This window comes from Calidris pugnax, unplaced genomic scaffold, assembly GCF_001431845.1.
Source record: "Calidris pugnax isolate Ruff unplaced genomic scaffold, ASM143184v1 scaffold188, whole genome shotgun sequence".
Lineage (NCBI taxonomy): Eukaryota > Metazoa > Chordata > Aves > Charadriiformes > Scolopacidae > Calidris > Calidris pugnax.
In genome coordinates this window covers 3395110-3414505 of record NW_015091257.1, presented here as the reverse complement: position 1 = coordinate 3414505, position 19396 = coordinate 3395110, and the positions used below count along the sequence as shown (strand labels likewise).

Sequence of the window (19396 nt, the reverse complement as noted above, 5' to 3'; positions counted from 1 at the left end):
GACAAATGGACTCACTGGCACTAGTTCAAATCTCACAATTTCAAGGCTTAGAAACATGAAAACTACATGACAAAAAACTACCAGCGACCAATCTTTAACCCTGATTCTTACCTCAGCAGGTTTCTTTTGTTCATTTGCTGGTGTTTTTGACTTGCTCCTGTATTTAGAACAAGAAGAAAAGGAAGTAGAAGGACCTATAAAAAAAAAAAAAGAAATAAAAAGGACCATTATAGATCGCTTCAATTGATTTATTTTTTCAATAAAACACAAGGCACTCCAATCTCTTGAATTATCATAACTTCTTGACAAGATGTGGGCAAAAAAACCTTTTAGGCAGTCTGTAGGCTTGATCACAGCTCCTCCTGTTCCACTCATTCTTTGTAAAACAGCAGCACATTGAGTTTATGGGTACATTCTGCTCTGCCCAATACAAGCATGAGTAAACAGAAGCAAGCAGGCAGATCACTTTCCTTCGTTTCCTTTCTAACAAAGTGGAAGGAGAAGCAACACCCAGGACAGAGTTTGCAAGTGCTAAAAAAACCAACCAACGAGCAGAAAAAGCAATGATTCTAAAGCATGCTGATGGGAGATGGAAAAAAAATCGTAGTGTGATGTCTAGATATTTCTGGCAAAACATTATTTCAGTACAGGATACATTGATGACTCGCAACAAATATGACAATGAATCATCATTATGTATAGAGTTATTAGATAGGCACAGGTTTACAAGAAACAAACAAGACCCTGCAATACAGGTGGGATTTTTTGCAGATAAAATGGGAAGGTGCAACCTCAGGCAGATGTGTGCCAAGGAACGTTTACAATATAACTTTACTAACTTGTATAACAGACCATAGTGGAATAGATCAAGAACCAGTATAAGATAACATAACAATCAATATACTGGCTATAACTCCATTTTATATATAAATACCACATAAATGCTCAAATACCTTGCCACCCCCAGTAATTTTAAAGTTGAGGCTCTGCACATGAAGAGACAACAGGAGTCTTTTATAAAAAAAACAAACAAAAACAAACACCAAAACCTATAAAATAGGACACTGGACAGTAAAATTTCTCTTAAATTACAGATTTCTTTTTCCCAGTTCTGAAAGGGAAACACATACAAGTTTCTCTTCAAATTCTAAGTAGATGCAAAACTCCTCCCAGGTTTACAGGATCCTTTGCCTCATTTCCCTCCCGTAACAGGATTCAGAACACCAAAGACCACAGAACACAAAAAGAAATCAAGCAAGACACTTTTTTTTTTTTTTTTTAATTATAAGAGGTGAAACGGTTTGCCCTCAAACCACAGAAGGAAACCACAAGGGGGTGATAGACCAAAGAAAAACTAGTAGGTATTACTTACTCTCATTGTCTGAACTGTCACTGGTGCTTAGATGCCTGTGGCGTTTCATCCTGACGCATCCTAAAGAGAAAAAAAAAGTTGATGGCAACCATTCTACCAGAAAATCACCGGCTGCTGGCTGACACCAAGCTCTTCGCACTGAAGGCAAAGCTTGTCTGAAGAGCTTTCAGGCGCAGAAATAATCCCAGCTCAGCCGCTGTTTAATTTCTGCGAGCAATTATCGAAGAGCTTTCAGGCGCAGAAATAATCCCAGTTCAGCCGCTACTGTTTAATTTCTGCGAGCAATTATTAGACCGAAGTGCTATTGGTGAAACTGAGCGCCCTCAAAACCAGCGTGCCTCTGCTGGGCAGAGCTGGCTTTAAATTTTGCAGAAAGGAGCTGATTCCCGGCAGGGCGTGAGCGGCGCTCTGCTCTCCGAGGAGACTCAATGTCCCATCTGTTCAGCCAGAGGAAGAGTTGCCATGGTGGCAGTCGCTAGCTGAGAGACGGGCGGAGGCCAGGAAATAAGGTGGATGCACAGCAAGGCAAGGATTTAGAAATGTAACTCACCTTCAAAAAAAAAAAAAGGCAAATAAACCCAAGGCATCCTTGCAAAACAAAAGGCAGATTTTAAATGGGGACATTCACAGAAAACGGTGACTGATGGCATTTTATTTAAATCATCGCACCACCACTTAGTTCACAAGAAATGTGGTTTTCAGAAATTTCAGAAGTGATCAAGGGTATTGCTGAGAAATACTTCCACGGTGCTGCACTAGTTCCATTAAAAAAATGGTACTGAGCTTTTTGAAATTGATATTTGAACATGTAACGCATACAGAGAATAGGGAAGAAGAAAATTCTGCACCACTACTTAAAAAAAAAAAAAAAAAATCAAAATAGTGGTCGGCTATATATTTTAAACAAGTGCCAACAGAAACCCATATACTTCCTTTTAAGTTCTGCCATTCTATAATATTCAATGTTACATTTGTTAAGTAAGAACCAATAACAGTTCACAACTAATAACAGCAAATGAAAATCACCCCTCTCTTTTTAATGGATTGAATGAGTAAATCAATAAAGAAAAAGTAGTAAAAAATGATTATGCAAGAATAGACAGCAACTTTTTCTCTTTTTCTTTTAAGCAGAAGACAGGCACAAGTAGGTTACAGACAGCTGAACCTGAAATGCCTGCAGTATTAGAAGTGCCAGCCTGGCCACACCTGAAACGTAAGCGGCTTCATTTCTTAAACAAAACCACATGCCATTAAAAAAAAAAAGCAACGCAGCTAAATATCCCATTTGATAAACCCTCCACGTTAGTTACTGTCCAAGGGGTATTGAGATTATCCAAAGACCACAGGACAAATAAGATTTCCAGATAAGAGAAGCCTGTCCAGAGGCTTTGAAGAGATTGCAATTGAATTGTTTGCAGCACAAGTGTTTAGTTATGTGGAAATTTTCAGCAGCCTCTATATTTAAGAGACTGAGTTTACTGAATCTAAGTGCAATTATCACTCAAAGTTTAAAACAATCCCTTTGACCTATCTGTTATAAAAGACATTGCCCACACTCCTGAAGTTGAAAAATGCAGCAATGCGTGCAGTTTTCAAGCAGGTAGCTACAGAAATTCTGAGTCAGGTATTTAAACCGGGGAAGGACAGGCAGACACAGCGGTCAACAGGATAGGACATCAAAAGGTGTCACTTGCATCACTTCAGCAAGCTATAAACTCCTGTTACACAACAATTAATTTCACATCAATTCACCTTCTCACAGCTCAAGCATCCTGGGGGAGGCAAGGCAGCCACGCTGTGTACAAAGACCAGCGTCCAACAGAAGAGCTACATCAAAAACAGAATACCCAGAACTTCACTTCCAGCTAGCAATGTAGGTGACGTGTGTAGGCACCGGCCAGATGAAGAGGCTTCCAGGAATCTCTTAGACAAAAGCTGTCTGACAGGTAGAAGACACTCGGGCCAGAAGGGCCTGTTGTTGTGCCTGCTTTGGGGGCACCAGACTTGACGTTAACTGCCGGGTAGTGAGAGGAGGACCGGAACAGGACTTTCATCTTGCCAGCTCATGAAATTTAAAGGCAAGGACTTTAATCAAAAGCAAATAAAATGATATCGCTTATTTGAGAGCCTGTACTACAGCAGCCAAACCCAACACCCCAGAGCATACAATCACCCCTAAAAAGGAGCAGGTTATGCCCCTGGCAACATCTTCTCTGCTGGCAGTCTTCAGTCCCCAAAAGCCCTGGCTTACAGACCACTGGGCATGTTACAAGACCTTTTGGGAGATGCTGAAAAGACACATCTACTGCTGAGCAGTATTCCTTGCTCCCATTTCTTCACAAGAAATGAAAGTGCTTGCTGCTTGCTTTGTTTTTACGTTCAGATGAATTTTTGAGCAGTTGTTAAAAGGTGCTGAAAGCTTATGGCAGGCGATTCTCATCTCTTACAGTCTATATAAACATGCAGCAATAAAACCTTTTAACTCTGTACTAAAGACTGCTATCTGCAGAGCACAACATGAACATTCAATTAAAGTAGGGTCAAACACGAGGTTAAGAGAGACAACTGCAGGAGGGAACACCCAGGAAGCCTGGACTTCTGCCTGGACAACTGAGGAAAGCAGAGGAGATGTCTACTTCAAAGACAGCTTACACAGAAACGGCAAGTGTAACAAAAACTTCAGAGTGGAAAGCACACCTCAGTCAACAACTCCATAGGAGGAAAAAAAAACAACCACCACCAAACCAAAACTAAAAAATAAAATTAAAAATTGCATTTGAGAAATGGGTTTGTAGCAACTCAGGCAAGAGATTTACACCTCAATCATAGCAGACTGAAAAAGCAGTCACCCAGGGTAAAAGCCCCAAATAGTAATAACGCTGGATTCCTGCCTGATTTTCTGCAGCAATATTAACCACCACAATGAATAAGAGCCTACAGAGCTACAACAAATCACAGGCGTACTGTGTTCAGTAAGACAGGTTATTATTAAAGTGGCCAGCATGCTACAAGTTCGTCAGGAGTAACAGCCTCAGCATCATCCAACAGGACCACCTCTGCAGGGGGCCTCACTTCTGTGTTAAATAGGAGACTTCTTCGCTGCACCCTTGCGTACATTGAGATTGCCCCACGACTCCCAGCTCACTTCCACCCCAACGCACGAGGGCTCATCAGAAAGGCCCACTAACAACGTTTCTGCTCCCTAGCCATTACAGAGGGATCCCAAAGCAAACACCACTTTTGTGGTAAAGCTCTCTCTCGTGTCTCACTCCTTCACCTGTCTTTGCAGAACGCGGAAGGATCAGCAGCCGTTCAGTTCAGAAAGGAGATGCAAAGCCAGTCCCTACAACATGGAAACCCATGTCAGCCTTTCCATGCTTCAGCCCAGTTCCCCACAGCAGTCTGGCACCCTTCTGTTCATTCCTCAGTTTCAGACAACGATACCATCATCCAGGCAATATGGTCCAGAGGGAGGCTGCAAGCAATCCTGTGCCTCAATTCCTGCTTCTTCTATCTCATTTATATTTTATCGCTTTCAAAGGACTGTGAAGAAATGAAAAAAACCATAAAATAAATACACACACTCCTCTCCCCAAGGGCTGAATGTAGAAAGAAAGGGCAACCCACATATGTCAAAAACTCAAACCAAACAAGCAGAACTAAAAATCATAAAATCATTTAGGTTAGAAAAGACCTTTAAGATCATCGAGCCCGACCATTAACCTAGCGCTGCCAAAGCCACCACTAAGCCATGTCCCTAAGCACCATGTCAACACATCTTTTAAATATCTCCAGGGACGGTGACTCAATCACTTCCCTGGGCAGCCTGTTCCAATGCTTGTCAGCCCTAATATCCAATCTAAACCTCCCCATACCATTTCTTGAGGCCATTTTCCTCTTGTCCTATTACCTGTTATTTAGGAGAACAGACCAACCCTCACCTCACTACAACCTCCTTCCAGGCAGTTGTAGAGAGCAATAAGGTCTCCCCCTCAGCCTCCTTTCCTCCAGGCTAAACAACTCCAGCTCCCTCAGCCCCTCCTCATAAGGCTTCTGGTCTAGACCTTTCATCAGCTTTGTTGCCCTTCTCTGGATCCACTCCAGCACCTCAATGTCTTTCTTGAAGTGAGGAGCCCAAACTGAATACAGTTGTCATGGTTTGGGCTGGGTTGGCCAATGACAAGAAAACAGATAGTCTCCCTTACCTCCCGCTCCAAGGAATCCTGTGCCTCAATTCCTGCTTCTTCTATCTCATTTATATTTTATCGCTTTCAAAGGACTGTGAAGAAATGAAAAAAACCATAAAATAAATACACACACTCCTCTCCCCAAGGGCTGAATGTAGAAAGAAAGGGCAACCCACATATGTCAAAAACTCAAACCAAACAAGCAGAACTAAAAATCATAAAATCATTTAGGTTAGAAAAGACCTTTAAGATCATCGAGCCCGACCATTAACCTAGCGCTGCCAAAGCCACCACTAAGCCATGTCCCTAAGCACCATGTCAACACATCTTTTAAATATCTCCAGGGACGGTGACTCAATCACTTCCCTGGGCAGCCTGTTCCAATGCTTGTCAGCCCTAATATCCAATCTAAACCTCCCCATACCATTTCTTGAGGCCATTTTCCTCTTGTCCTATTACCTGTTATTTAGGAGAACAGACCAACCCTCACCTCACTACAACCTCCTTCCAGGCAGTTGTAGAGAGCAATAAGGTCTCCCCCTCAGCCTCCTTTCCTCCAGGCTAAACAACTCCAGCTCCCTCAGCCCCTCCTCATAAGGCTTCTGGTCTAGACCTTTCATCAGCTTTGTTGCCCTTCTCTGGATCCACTCCAGCACCTCAATGTCTTTCTTGAAGTGAGGAGCCCAAACTGAATACAGTTGTCATGGTTTGGGCTGGGTTGGCCAATGACAAGAAAACAGATAGTCTCCCTTACCTCCCGCTCCAAGGAAAGGAAGAAAAGAGAGAAAGAGATTTACTAGTTTAGAAAAAAGAAAACTAACTTAATAAAATATTAATAATAAAATAAAAAGGAAATAATGAAACAGATAGAGTATGTATAAATACATACACAAAACCGTATCAAGGTCCCAGGGAGATGTCACTGACAGGCACTGGGAAGGTTCCAGACTAGTCTCAGCGGGAACTGGATTCCAGAACAGAAGGATGGGGATGAAGGTAGAGAACCGACAGGGTCTTCCTCGGGCATCGGTCATCAAAAAAGAGAGCCATTGAAGCAGCAGCCATTCAACAAGACCCCTTGAAGAGGAGCCAACGTGACCCCTTTGATCCCTCTGCTTTTATAGTGACCATGGCAGATGGGATGGAATAACCTAATGGTCAGTTTGGATCACCTGACATGTCCACTCCTCCCCCCTCCATGGGGTGAACACCCAGGTCAGCTGGTTGCCACAGCTACAAATATAAGCAAGAGCTTCTCCCACTGAACAGAAAGTTGGCTCTGCTCCACCCCACACCAGGGCAACAGCATTTGAGGTGGGGCCTCACTAGTGGTGAGTACAGGGGGACAATCACTTCCCTACTCCTGCTGGCCACACTGTTCCCAATACAGGCCAGGATGCTGTTGGCCTTCTTGGCCACCTGGGCACACTGCTGGCTCTTGTTCAGCCGACAGTCGACCAACACCCCCAGGTCCTTTTCTGCCAGGCAGCTCTCCAGCCACTCTGCCCCAAGTCTGTAGCGCTGCCTGGGGTTGGTGTGACCCAAGTGCAGGACCCAGCACTTGGCCTTGTTAAACCTCATACCGTGGGCCTCGGCCCATCAATCCAGCCTGTCCACATCCCCTGTCCACATAAATGCTACTTATAAAGAAAAAGATAGAAGAAAAGATGCACCTTCATTAGGAGCATGATGGAAACCCTGGATTGTGAGCACCTAAAACCATCAGCCTCCTTCCACTTCCTTTACTTTCATCCAGGCCTTTTGTAAATGTGCACACCAAATTATTTTTTTATTTATTTTGAGAACTTAGTTTTAGCAGTTTAGAAAGTTTAAACTTTCTAGCAGTTCCAACGTACAAGCTAAGACAAACAAGGAGTATAAAGCAACTCAACACTGAAATGCTGTTGCAGAGCAAAAAAGTGGCTCCATCGCCCCCCAAAAAGCCTGTTTCCCAGTCACTGAGTAAGGATTCTCACTATCTTAAAAGTTAAGTAGAAGTGCTCTGGCTGTGGATTCAAAAATGTGCTCAAGCCTCATGGTCAAACACAAATTATCTTAAAAATTATCATTAAAAATAAGAACATAACACACCTTAATCTAAAGCTTTTTTTTGCCTCTCTTTTTTTCTTAAAAAAATCCACAGAAGGACTAACAGCTGATCAATCTCTTGTATGAAGATGGTCACCTTCAAGGATCTTTTAAATGGAAATTAAAATACAGGAGTGACATTAAGAAATCACCATGTCGCAAGCAAGAAGATACTCAACTCTCCATTATTGCAATGGAACATTTTCTGGTGTCATTTTTAATATCAATTACCAGAGTGTTTCCTGAACTTGAACCATATTCTCCACCTTTCACATCTCTGAGTTGTCAAGCCATGGCTGTGTGCATATCCTTGATCTGCCCACAACAGCTTAAGATAAGAACTGCAACTTAAAAAAGAGAAATCAGCCTCATTCTCTGCGGTCATCTAAACACCCGACCACAGGTCAAGATGCCCTGAATCCTTTGGGTGTTCAACCAAAAATAACCCCAGGAAACACACTCCCTTCAGCCATGGGCAGCAATCACGCTGCCAGTATTTCCCTGGCTTCCTGAATGCTGCTGCCCATACTGGGAATTTTCCCTAGAGCCAAAACCAATGCTGGATCCAGCACATCACTGCACTTTCAAGCAAAACGAGGAAAAAGCCACCCTGCTCTCACCTGGCTGAAACATGGGATCCCAAGCTAAGAGCAACCAACAGATCAGCTAACATGTGCAAAAATCTGACTTAAAGGATAACACTGATATTTCCAAAAATCTAGGCAAGGCGTTTCCTAATTGTTGATTCTAAATTATGTTTGCTCTTTTTTTCTTAGTCACGAATATCTGCACCGCTGAAGTGAACAAGAAACAGCCACTTGCCTCTACCACCGTTCTGTACTGTACCTGAGGAAAATCAATGTTGCACTTCCCTTTTCTGAAAAGCTAGTTACTATACACTACTCAAAAAAAAAAAAAAAATCAGTTCAGCAGCATATGTAAACGGCAGACAATTAACAAAATTTCAGAGCCTTCGTCAAAGCAAAAACCCATTTCAAATACCTGCTGAAACAACAGCAACAAACGTTTTTCCCTTCTCAGTTCGCATCAGAGTAAACAACTAAATTTACCAAATAAACTATTAAGTTTATCCTCCTGTTCAGACACATCCCTCAGCATAGCTCATGAGTAACACAGTTAGCAGAAAGAAGGATGAGGTATCTCTCAGAGTCTGAACTCGCACAGCGTATTAGGCAAGACATCAGTGACAAGTGTACAAAATGAATCCTTAAATCCAGCCAAGATTTCTGAAGAAAACAATATCTCCAAGGAGCAACAGTCCTTCCTTCCCGGCTTCAGTTTGTTGCAAAAGGTTAAGCGTATCCCCACGTTACTCAGTACACCTGTTAAGACCTATACAGAGGGAAAAGGCAACCAAGAAATTCAAGGAACTATAACACAAATGTATCCTAGACCTGTGAGATTTTATTTCTTCACATTTTAAAATAGACTGACAAAAATGCAATTGGTCACAGCACTAACGAAACTTTCAAGGGAGACAAATAAATAACCTACTTTATCTTATTAAAAAGAAAACTAGCATCAACGTATATAAACCAAATGACAAGCCACATGCAAATCTCCAATTAAAATCCTGTACTTACATTTTTACAATATGACTTGTCTAGAAACAAAAAAAAAAAAAAAAAAAAGAGGCAGAAGCAGTAGGTAGAAATTTCCAAGTCTCAAAAATGTGGTTTATATAACTGTTAAATTTAGATTAGGAAGCAAATTATCTTGAAAGGTCTCCAGGAAATGTAGTACAGTAAAACCATTTAAATAGGTCAAATTTCATAGTCAAGTGCCAGGGAAATTACGAAATATGAGTAGAGTTAATACAACCTTTCAAATAACTAGAGGAAGAGAGATCACTTGTGTTTAGGTTTTTTATTATTATTTTTTAATATCCTATCCAATCTCACAAAAAGGCTATATAAGCTGGAAAAAACACCCACTCAGAACTTGGGTTAGCAATATTTGCTGCACTGAAAAGGTTTGAAAGGTTAAACAATTCACAGAAAAGGAAGTTCAGCAAAAATAAAAAGTAACACTGTTTATTTATTTCATTCTAACCACAAAAATTTAAAAAAAATAAAATAAAATTCAAAACCCTAGTCTACTTAAGAACCACATAACAGAGTGACCATATCCATTCTATCCCTCCCCTCTCTCCCAAAAGAAAACCTCCTTGAATTATTCTCTGAAGACTGTACTGGGCCTACCACAAAATAAAACTTCTCTTGCTACTATTTCATATTAAATCTTGGTTAACATAATGACCTGTAAATCAACAAAGGAGAAATATGCCAGTTTTTAGAGGCGGTACTACCAGCGACAGCCAATACCTGTGTCATTAGGTAAATAAATAATTTTAATAGGCAAGGAACTGAAATTTAGCTAATAGCATGGGTCCATATGAAGTGCAATAGCACTTGACGTAGTCTCAAGTTCAATTATACATTACCTTTTTCTAAAAAGGCAATTTGGCAGTTTAGGGGTACCATGGGTTTAAATAGGGCAAGAAGCAAAGGTGGGGGGAAGTCCAAAATATCATTTCCAGCCTGACTTATCCCATGAAATAGTTAAATTCTGAACTGAAGTCAGCTGATAGATGATAAAACTAGGATGAAGAAACCCCAAATATAATCCCCCTGCATTCATTTGCAGATTATGGGCCAAAAGGGAACCCTGACATCGTTTCTATGCCCTTCTATGATGATGATTCATCATTTGGTCTAGTACAAAGCACTTAATGCCCATCATTTTGCTCTGTGAGTATAAAAAGAGGGTAAGTGATGCTACTTCACTTTTATAACATGCTCCGATGATACAATAAAATACAGCGCATCCCAATATAACTGCCTTTCTTATCGTGAAAGCGAAAGTGTAGCTTTTAATTTCCGGTACTGTATCCATACGTCGACCTACCGTAAGGGTAGGGGGAGGACAGATTTCCACCAGAGACCTTCAGCTAAATCGCTTCACACCAAGCAGCTTGTTAAAAATCAGAAATCCTCCTCAGGAGAGCACGTCCCCAGCAACACATGCAGCACCACCATTACCTCAACAGATACTCTCCAAGAGGCTACGAAGATATTAAATCCTGCTCTCTTCCTGGGCTTCCTCAACACCCGGCCGTGACCGAGCAGCCTTATTTTCATCTTTGAAGCAAGCTGCGCGCGCATTGGCCTGTACACAGAGCAGCCCGCTGGGCCAGGCCGACATGGAAATATTTCTGCCCATTAAACACCGCGGCTTTAACATTAGCATCCTGAGGACAATACCAACCTGGGCAGAATCACCTTAAAATTAAAAAAAACAAACACAACATCACACTGCCATTAATTCAAGCAAATACATCAATGTGTACGTGATTTTGCTCCTCTGTTTCAGTCTTCCTAATTACTTTTCCTGGGCAGAATCACCTTAAAATTAAAAAAACAAACACAACATCAGACTGCCATTAATTCAAGCAAATACACCAACGTGTACGTGATTCTGCTCCTCTCTATTTCAGTCTTCCTAATTACTTTCTGCTCCTGAACACAACGCTGTTTTCACACCAGCTGTTTATTGTTTTCCTAAAACAGCAGGAGAGATTTGGACACAAAATAAAAAAAAAATTAATAATAATAATAAAAAAAAGGTATTTCCTTCAAAACATCATATTGAGTTTGGCTGAGGGGGCACAGCTCCCTGCCAGTGCTCCCCTTCCACCCACCCCAGCCAGCCCTCCCTCTCAAAGGGAGCCACGAAGCCCCCAGAGCAATGAGACAAGGAACAGGTTCCCAGCAAGGAAGTCACCAGGGTGTTAACCACGTGGGCAGCCCACAGAGTGCCACCACCACGCAGGAGGTCGATGCCAGAGGCCGAGACGGGCAGTGGGCCCACAGGGCAGGGAGGAGCACCATGTCGCCGGAGGGAAGCCATCACAGCTCTCCGCGTCGAACAGATCCCATCTTGTCAGGCTGCTGGAAATTCCACCGTGGTTAATTGATCCCTGAAGGAAACCTGGAGGAGGCAGGGACTAGCTTGCCTACAGCCTGCCAACTATGCACGTGTGCCGAGCGTCGCAATAAAGTGCCCACCCTGGCAACGGGGCATTTGTCTGCCCCGAGGAGTGCTCAGCAGGGGAGATGTGGCTACCACCCATGGCATGTTGCCTGTTTTACAGGGCTCCCTCCAAAGAAGACTCATACCTGACATTAACACGCAAAAACCCCACAAAAAAGCCCACGTGTACTTACTCGACAAAGGCGAAGCTAAGGACAGCGTCTGCTTTGACGAAAGCCCGCTGGGGATGTCGTGCTACTAAAAATGGACCAGTGCCGGGTCATGGCTCCCAGCGTGAAGCCAGGTAAACAAGGAGCCGGCTGCCCAGGAGCTCCCCGAGGGGGTTCGACACCCGAAGAGGGGCCACGTGCTCCATATCTGCAAGGAGACTGCAGTCACAGGCGTGCCGAGCGCCGGCCAGAAACAGGAGCAGCACGCGCGGGGCTTCACCAGTATGACTGAGCAGAAAAAAACCCCGGGCGAGCGTTTAGCCCGGCTGTCTATTTTAAGAACCGGTATGATTCACGTTACCTTGGCTCTAAAGTGTTTTTGCAGGCTTTACCGTATCTACCCTCACGACGAGCTCGCGCGAAGCCAGCGCTGCAAGCCCTGACATTTCAGAGCACGGCAGCCATACATCCCGCCGGGAGCCTCCGGCGGAGCAGGCAGCTGCATCCAGGTCTCCCCAGCGCCCATCCTGCGCCACTCGCTGCCCCTCCTGCCGATGGAAGGGAAAAAGATCCCCACCATGCCCTAAGACACTAAGCTTTGCCCTGCTCTTGTGCAGCAATGAAACTGCACCGCAGCAAGGGGAGGGAATAGAAAAAAAAAAAAACCAACCACACAAACCCACAGAAGTGTCACTGCTTAATTGAAAATTAGGCAATAGCCAGTGCTACGCTAGTTCAAGTGAAGCTGCCGCTTCGCCCTGTCTGCCCGGTGCTGCCCACTTGTACCCGTTTCTCTGCCCTCCAGCTGTAATAAAGCACAATTTCATGACAGAACGCAGCTAAGGAGCCTGTATCACAGGTAGGAGATATTATCAAAGGAGGAAGGATCTAGAAACGTATGCACTATCTGGGATTATGACAAGCAACTTTTCTATTAATAGCACAGGCAACAGTTCATATCCTGCAAGATACTTGAAATAATCAGTTAATTTTTTTGTACTTGCTAATACATAAAGTAGGTTTCACTGTTTTGTTTATTTGCAAACCTCAAATAATAAAAGAATCAACAACAGCAGCCCGCATTAAATATTTTATCTGTTTTGACTCACTTATTTCTTGCTTAAATGCTTTGAAGAGGCTAGCCGCTTTGCTGCAAAGTTTTGCATCACTAACAAAACCTAAAGGATTGCAAACGGCAGAAAACATCACACTGCATCTTTATATTCTACTCAAAGGATAAGAGGAAGCAAGAACACAAATATTTTCCTATTAGGAAACATTAAGTCAATAATTTCTTTCCTCATTTGACAAGAAATGTTTTTCCTTTACAAGTTGAAAATAAACAATCTGGATGCTAACGTTTTTCCCTAGTTAAAAAAAGGCACTGAGAGGATCATTGGATAGGAACAATTAAAGGGAATGTACTGTCACAGCCAGACAACTCAAAATAATATTTGGAATATTCCAAATCATCCTACTATACTTTCTAGCATTTCACACACAACATGTTCATGTGCAGCCGCACTATTATTTTAGTTCTCCATGACAAAACATCAAAACTTGAACAAAAATTTACTAGAAGATCTATTAAATCATTTTTTATTATAAAAACTTTTTTAAAAGACAACAAAATTTGTCTTAATAACTAATGAATTTAACTTAATTTTAATGGCCAGTAAATTAATTTAATGTCATGTGCTACAATATGTAATATACGACAAACCAAAGACGTTGAGGGGTCTTTTTAGTCAGGCAGATTTAAAATACATTTATAAAAACATGAACACCATTCCAGGCTTCTCTAAATCACCAAATAGAGGTGGGAGAAAACATCATGGAAGAAATACTGTGACCAACTGATGTTTGTTCATTTTTACGTTCAGAGCAAAGACAAAAAGAAAAATTAGTATTTTTTTCTGCAAGGTGCAGCAATCACAAAATAAATAGCAAACTTGCCCACCAGAACTGATGCCACCCTGGAAAGGGAGACCAAAGCACAATTGTACCTGCACATGGTTTCTAAAATGCCACATCTATGTCTCTAGAAAACATGTAAGGTTCAACTTGTCATCAAACAGTCAAGGCCAAAGTATTTTTATACTTTTTGAATGAGAGGACACACCGATCAGGGCTGATCATTAACACTCCTCTAAATTCCTTCTTGTTCTTCCTCCATATTGACTAGATAAACAAGATTAAAATGAGTAAGCCTAGAGCACCACCCTTCTACTGTTCCTAGTGGAAAGCATGTCCTACTCAAGCCATGCTAAAGCTGAGCGAATGGATGGAGGTGGCTTTTTTTGGCACAGGAGAAAAGGTGCCGCCCCACCGGGTGGATCACAAAGAGCACCAGTACTGCATTAGGTGGAGTCAGAAATACAGGAAAGTACTATTCTTTCCACCCTATGAGGATAAGGAACTATCACAGTTGACCTTCCAAAGCTATGGGGCTGTAAGATAATGAATCTGACTCCAAAGCAGATTTGCCGACTCTCCACTCCTGTACTGGGATGACTGGAAATGCCTCCCAAGCCATGGAAATAGGGAGGTGTTTCACCACACCTTCACTTACAGGCAAGAGCCCCCAAAGTGCTGCAGTTGCTGTACCTGAAACCCATGCTGTCAAGAGCAGTAGTAAGATCTCTGCTGAGAAACAGGGAGAGAAAAGCAGAGGTTACATCTAAAAATGCAACTGTAAAATTGAAGAAGCAACCCCACAAAAGCCTGGATAATTAGGATCTGCCCTAGCAGATCCGCCTTTATAGCCAAGCCACTCTTAAGGCTCCCCAATGCCATGCAAAACTTGCACAGTTGATATGTTTTGTATATGCAACTCCATTTGGTTGAGGAGGTTTCTATAAAGCTGTAAAGAACTCTGCTGCCCTGCAGGCCCTTCCCCTGCCCAGCTGCAGGGCACAGGGCAGGCTGCAGCTCTATGAGTTACCAGGGGCTCTGCAGCTGAGAGAGGGTACAACTGAACCTGCGCTCAGGCCACGGCAGAATAAAGCCACCTGAAACCCCTCTTCCATCATCCACCTCCCCAGGTCTGCAACACCAAAGCGACTGGGTGTTCCCAGTGATGCTGCCACACTGGAGGAGCTCAGGCATGGTCTGCCTGCTCCCTCACACATAGAATCACAGAACAGTTAGAGTTGGAAGGGACCTAAATGATCATCTAGTTCCAACCCCCTGCCATGGGCAGGGACACCTCCCACTAGACCAGGTTGCTCAAGGCCCCATCCAGCCTGGCCTTGAACACTTCCAGGGATGGGACCTTCTCAACTTCCCTGGGCAACCTGTTCCAGTGTCTCACCACCCTCACAGTAAAGAATTTCTTCCTAATATCTAATCTAAATCTCTCCTCTTTCAGTTGAAAACCATCCCTGCCAGGGAGGCCGAGTGCTGCTGCCCACTCCAACACCAACTATGGCTCCCAGTTAATACTCGCACAGCCAAGCCACAGCGCCTGCAGAACTCTTCCGAGAGGTCTTACATAGATGAAAACACACAGATTAATTGAATGCCTTTAAAAATTGGGTCCTTGAGCATTCTCAAGCCAGCTGTAGCAGAAACTATTTTCAGAGGAGAATACTGTGGAGAGCTGCCTGTTGATACAAGACAGGTATCCTTCTGGCCAGGCCCAAGAGCAGCATCGACAACCACCGATTTATCCTGTCTGGTTTCATTCGCTACACCCTACTGAGCCACACGGACAAAGCCTTACAGATGAGCCACGCTAGTAGGCTAAAAGCAAGGGAGTAGTATCATCTCCCTCCCTCCAGCACCACTGGAGAAAAAGTATTTGCAGAAGGTGAAGCTCCAACTGCAGCTGTAAGGGGAGCGTGCCGCGGCTTCAGGGCAAGAGATTAAACAGACTGAGACTAACCCAGCTGAGAAAGGAGGAGGCAGAATAGGAGAAATCTGCCACAAGAGATAAAGAGAAGCGAACAGGATGAAGAGACTACTTGCTGTTCCTCATGGCACAGAAGATGAAGGACGCACAAAGTTACTGAACAAACTTCCAAGGAAAAGTCATTAAGAGAACACAAGAAAAAAAAAAAAAAGTCATTTTGTACAAAATTACTTCGAGAAACTCAATGCTACTGGGTGTTGGAGGGGTTGCAAAGTAAACAGATTGAAGGGAATTAGGCAAATAGAGGACAAGGGCTATTAAACACAATATGTCATGTCAATCTGCTGGAAATCCCAAAGTCAAAATTTTACAAGAAGCAGAGTCTAACGTGAGCTTTATAATGCTTTCTGTCCCTAGGTGTCCACTGTTGACCATTATCAGAAGCAGTAATAGGCCTAATTCTGTAGGAGAGCTCATCTGAAACCAGACTTACTCATAACAATTCAGCTCTGTGCAATGGATTTTATTTTTTTAATATATCAGTTCCCAACCTGACCTCTGACCTGACCTATAGAGATCAGATAGGTGGTCTATAGGGCCATGGTAAATACTGAAATGAGCATGTTTATCAGACAAGATTCTGATTATGATGAGCACAACTACCACAGAGTCTGACAGCTGACATACTGTTGCCCTGAAGAGCTTGTTAATTGCTGTTCATTGTAGAGAGCTATTTTGGTCAAAATTAGGTAAAAAATTAGATCATTCCCAGTGTGTTCGAATCATTGCCTTTTTTTTTTTGTCAGACAAATTAAATAAACATGCTGTGCAAATATAGCCTACATGCACCTTAGGGCACTATCCATTCAGGATTTTCTTTGGGAGAACTCAAAAGAATGAAAGAAGAAACAAAAAGCACCCTGGAACAATCTGAAAACAGATGCGTGTGTATGCATATGTGCATACACATTATATATATATAAACTACTGCTACTCCTCACAAATCTGTGCAAAGGAAATAGCAGTCTCTGCCTTAGCTTACTGCCTCTGGAGGCACAGGTATGCCTTCTACACATTAAACACTTCAGTCTTAAAATCACCATGAAGCAGTTAAACTCACTGGTGAAACCTGCTTGAGTGTCATATAGCTATTAAGGAACTGTTTTACAAAAACAACTGCTTAGAAGTCTGTTACACTGTCTTTTTTTTTTTTCCTTGTCATTTTTAGAATCTGCCGCAAAGTAGCAGAGATGCACCTATTTATATCTATTCCCAACTCCTGTAAGTCATGTCTAAATCTAACATGAATATCTTCCATCATACATAGTTGCAAGTTGCAAACAAATGCTTTATTCTGTTTTGTAGGTATTGCAGTCAAGCTTGCACAGAGCTAAGAGAACACTAAAGAGGATGTGCTGCAAGGACTTAGAAATGTCTAGATCAACTTTAAGCTAAGGAAATCAAAACCAAAACAAAACCCGAAACAACAAAACCCCACAACAAAACCAAACAGGCTGTGAGAATTTCTCAAGACCCAAAATCTTCTAAAGTATCAAAAAACAGTATATATAATAGCTTGATGGTTAGCACTTTTACAGAAATCACTTGAATTACAGCTTTCCTGAAGCTGACCACTGAGACATTCTTATGACAGGTTAGTAAGCAGAGAGATAAATAATACAGAAAAACACGCAAAAATTTATGCCTAATTTTTCCTCTTTTTTTTTTTTTCCTCCAAGGTGTCTACTCTGCAGAGGTTCAATCCTTTTAATAACCAGACTTTCAACTCCATGTCTGAGGTTTAAGAATCTACTCCACTTCCATTTCCTTCCATTTTTCCAAAGCTGGATAACTAGCACAGTGTTCTCCTGTGAATTCTTACAGGCTTATTATCTCAAACCTTTCCAAGATACACATCTGAAGTTATTCTGTCTCTCTCCTTACTCACAGGGAAATAACCCGAAACCTGCAGCCAGCATTGTGTTGCTGCATGCTTGAATTCTGCAAGCTAAACTCTTAAAAACCTACTTAAAATACTTAGGAAAAAAGTAACGGTGCTTAAACTTTTGTCTGTAAAGCCCAAACGGGATAGCGATCCATCTCATCTGAACCATGAATTTTATTAGTCAAATCTTTCTGAGGCGGTATTTTCCAACTGCAACAGCAAAACACATGGCATTGCAGCCCCGCTAACAGTACAGAATCAGGTGGGAGGAGAGACTGGTGCTGGTTTTGTGCAGGAAAGAATCGCTAAGCCCTGACCCCTCGAAGACAAAGGGATGGTGCAAGACTAGTCAAGGCCAAAGTTCTATTTGCAGAAAATCAATGGGTTATGCACAATAGAAACTGCGCTCAGATGTTCAGAGCCCAGCTGGAGTCTGTAGATCTGGTCTCTAAATTCAGAGTATCTGACACTGAAAACTAGGAAAAACACTCTCCCTCCTCTTTTTTTTTTTTTTTTTTTATTTAAACAGTCAAAGCAGAATGAAGCTTTGAACTAGAAGTCTTGAAATTGAGATGACTGCATCCCTTCTCTTTGCCACTCCTTATGATCTTTGGTAGCCAGCCAAATGGTGCAGCTTAGCTTCACTTTCCACATCAGTCCAAAAGTTGAATAAGTAATAAAACTTGCATCAGGAGAGGGCTTTATAATCACATTAGAGACATGCAGCAGAGACCAGCTACCTCGGTTCACTGGACAGCTTCAACAAGGCTTCATAATGAGGTACAGGTGTTGGCACTAATTAGGAATACCCAGCTCACTGCTGACATCAGCCCCTCAAAGCAATGACTGCACTTTAATCCTTTAAGCCACATAAAAGAAAAGCAGAGAGCGGGCGGGCAAAAAAAAAAAAAAAAAATTCTCTGAAAACGCCTCTGCAGAGATTGAAATATTTTTGCTTACTTAAGGGGGAAAAAAAAAAAGTGCCACAAAACTGCAGGAAGTTTACTGTGAAGTACTTAAAGAAGCTAAACCTTGTGCAAAACCAGAGTTTTTAATTTTAGGAAGGGTATCACCGTTTACAGTGTGTATTCATCACAACTATCAAAATCTGCATCCAGAAAAGAAGCACAGAATAAAGAGGAGTAGAAGCAGCACATGTAAATATTGTGGTAAGATAAAATTATTCCACCTATGCCTACCAGCCTTCCAAGCATTATGGGATACATCAAGATAGATTTTAACTGAAATTATTACAAGGAGTTCTGCAGGCTGGAACCTCATTGTTAACAGCTTCTTTTATGACTTCCTCTCCTTTAAAGACTTTATATTCCTTTAAAATCCACAAAGCTTTCATTTAAAAGGTGATATCTGAATTCTGAAGGTATATAGTTTCAATTTACACATTGTAAACACCAACACACACAGTTACTTTTTTTTTTTTTTTTAATATCAGTTCCTCCTTCACTTACATGCCAGGTCATGAGGTAGATGTTTTCGCTTCAGCTGATGACATCACAAGCTCCTAAAAAAATGAAAGGAGTGCTATTTAGGTAGGAGTGGCATCAGGTATTTCACGTTTGAGCTACAATTTAATTTTTGGCAAGTAAGTGAAGGGTATACTATATTTTTATTGCAGTTTTCCCAAGAAAATGATACATCCATAATATAAAGCTTTAAATTCCATAATTCTCACTTAACATATGGAAAAATGAAATGCATCAGCTGTAT

At 42.1% G+C, this 19396-nt stretch overlaps 1 protein-coding gene across 1 annotated transcript in view; it reads right to left on the bottom strand.

Annotated features, from left to right (window-relative positions):
- JADE3 (jade family PHD finger 3) overlaps window positions 1–19184 on the bottom strand; it is a 54914-nt gene extending 35730 nt beyond the window's left edge. The window contains exons 1-3 of the mRNA XM_014960446.1: window positions 19138–19184; window positions 1373–1432; window positions 112–194 (exon numbers count right to left, since the gene is read on the bottom strand). Coding sequence (XP_014815932.1) covers window positions 112–194; window positions 1373–1421 — 132 coding nt within the window. The 5' untranslated portion in view covers window positions 1422–1432; window positions 19138–19184. The remainder of the gene's footprint in view (window positions 1–111; window positions 195–1372; window positions 1433–19137) is intronic.
- Between the last annotated feature and the right edge of the window lie 212 nt (window positions 19185–19396).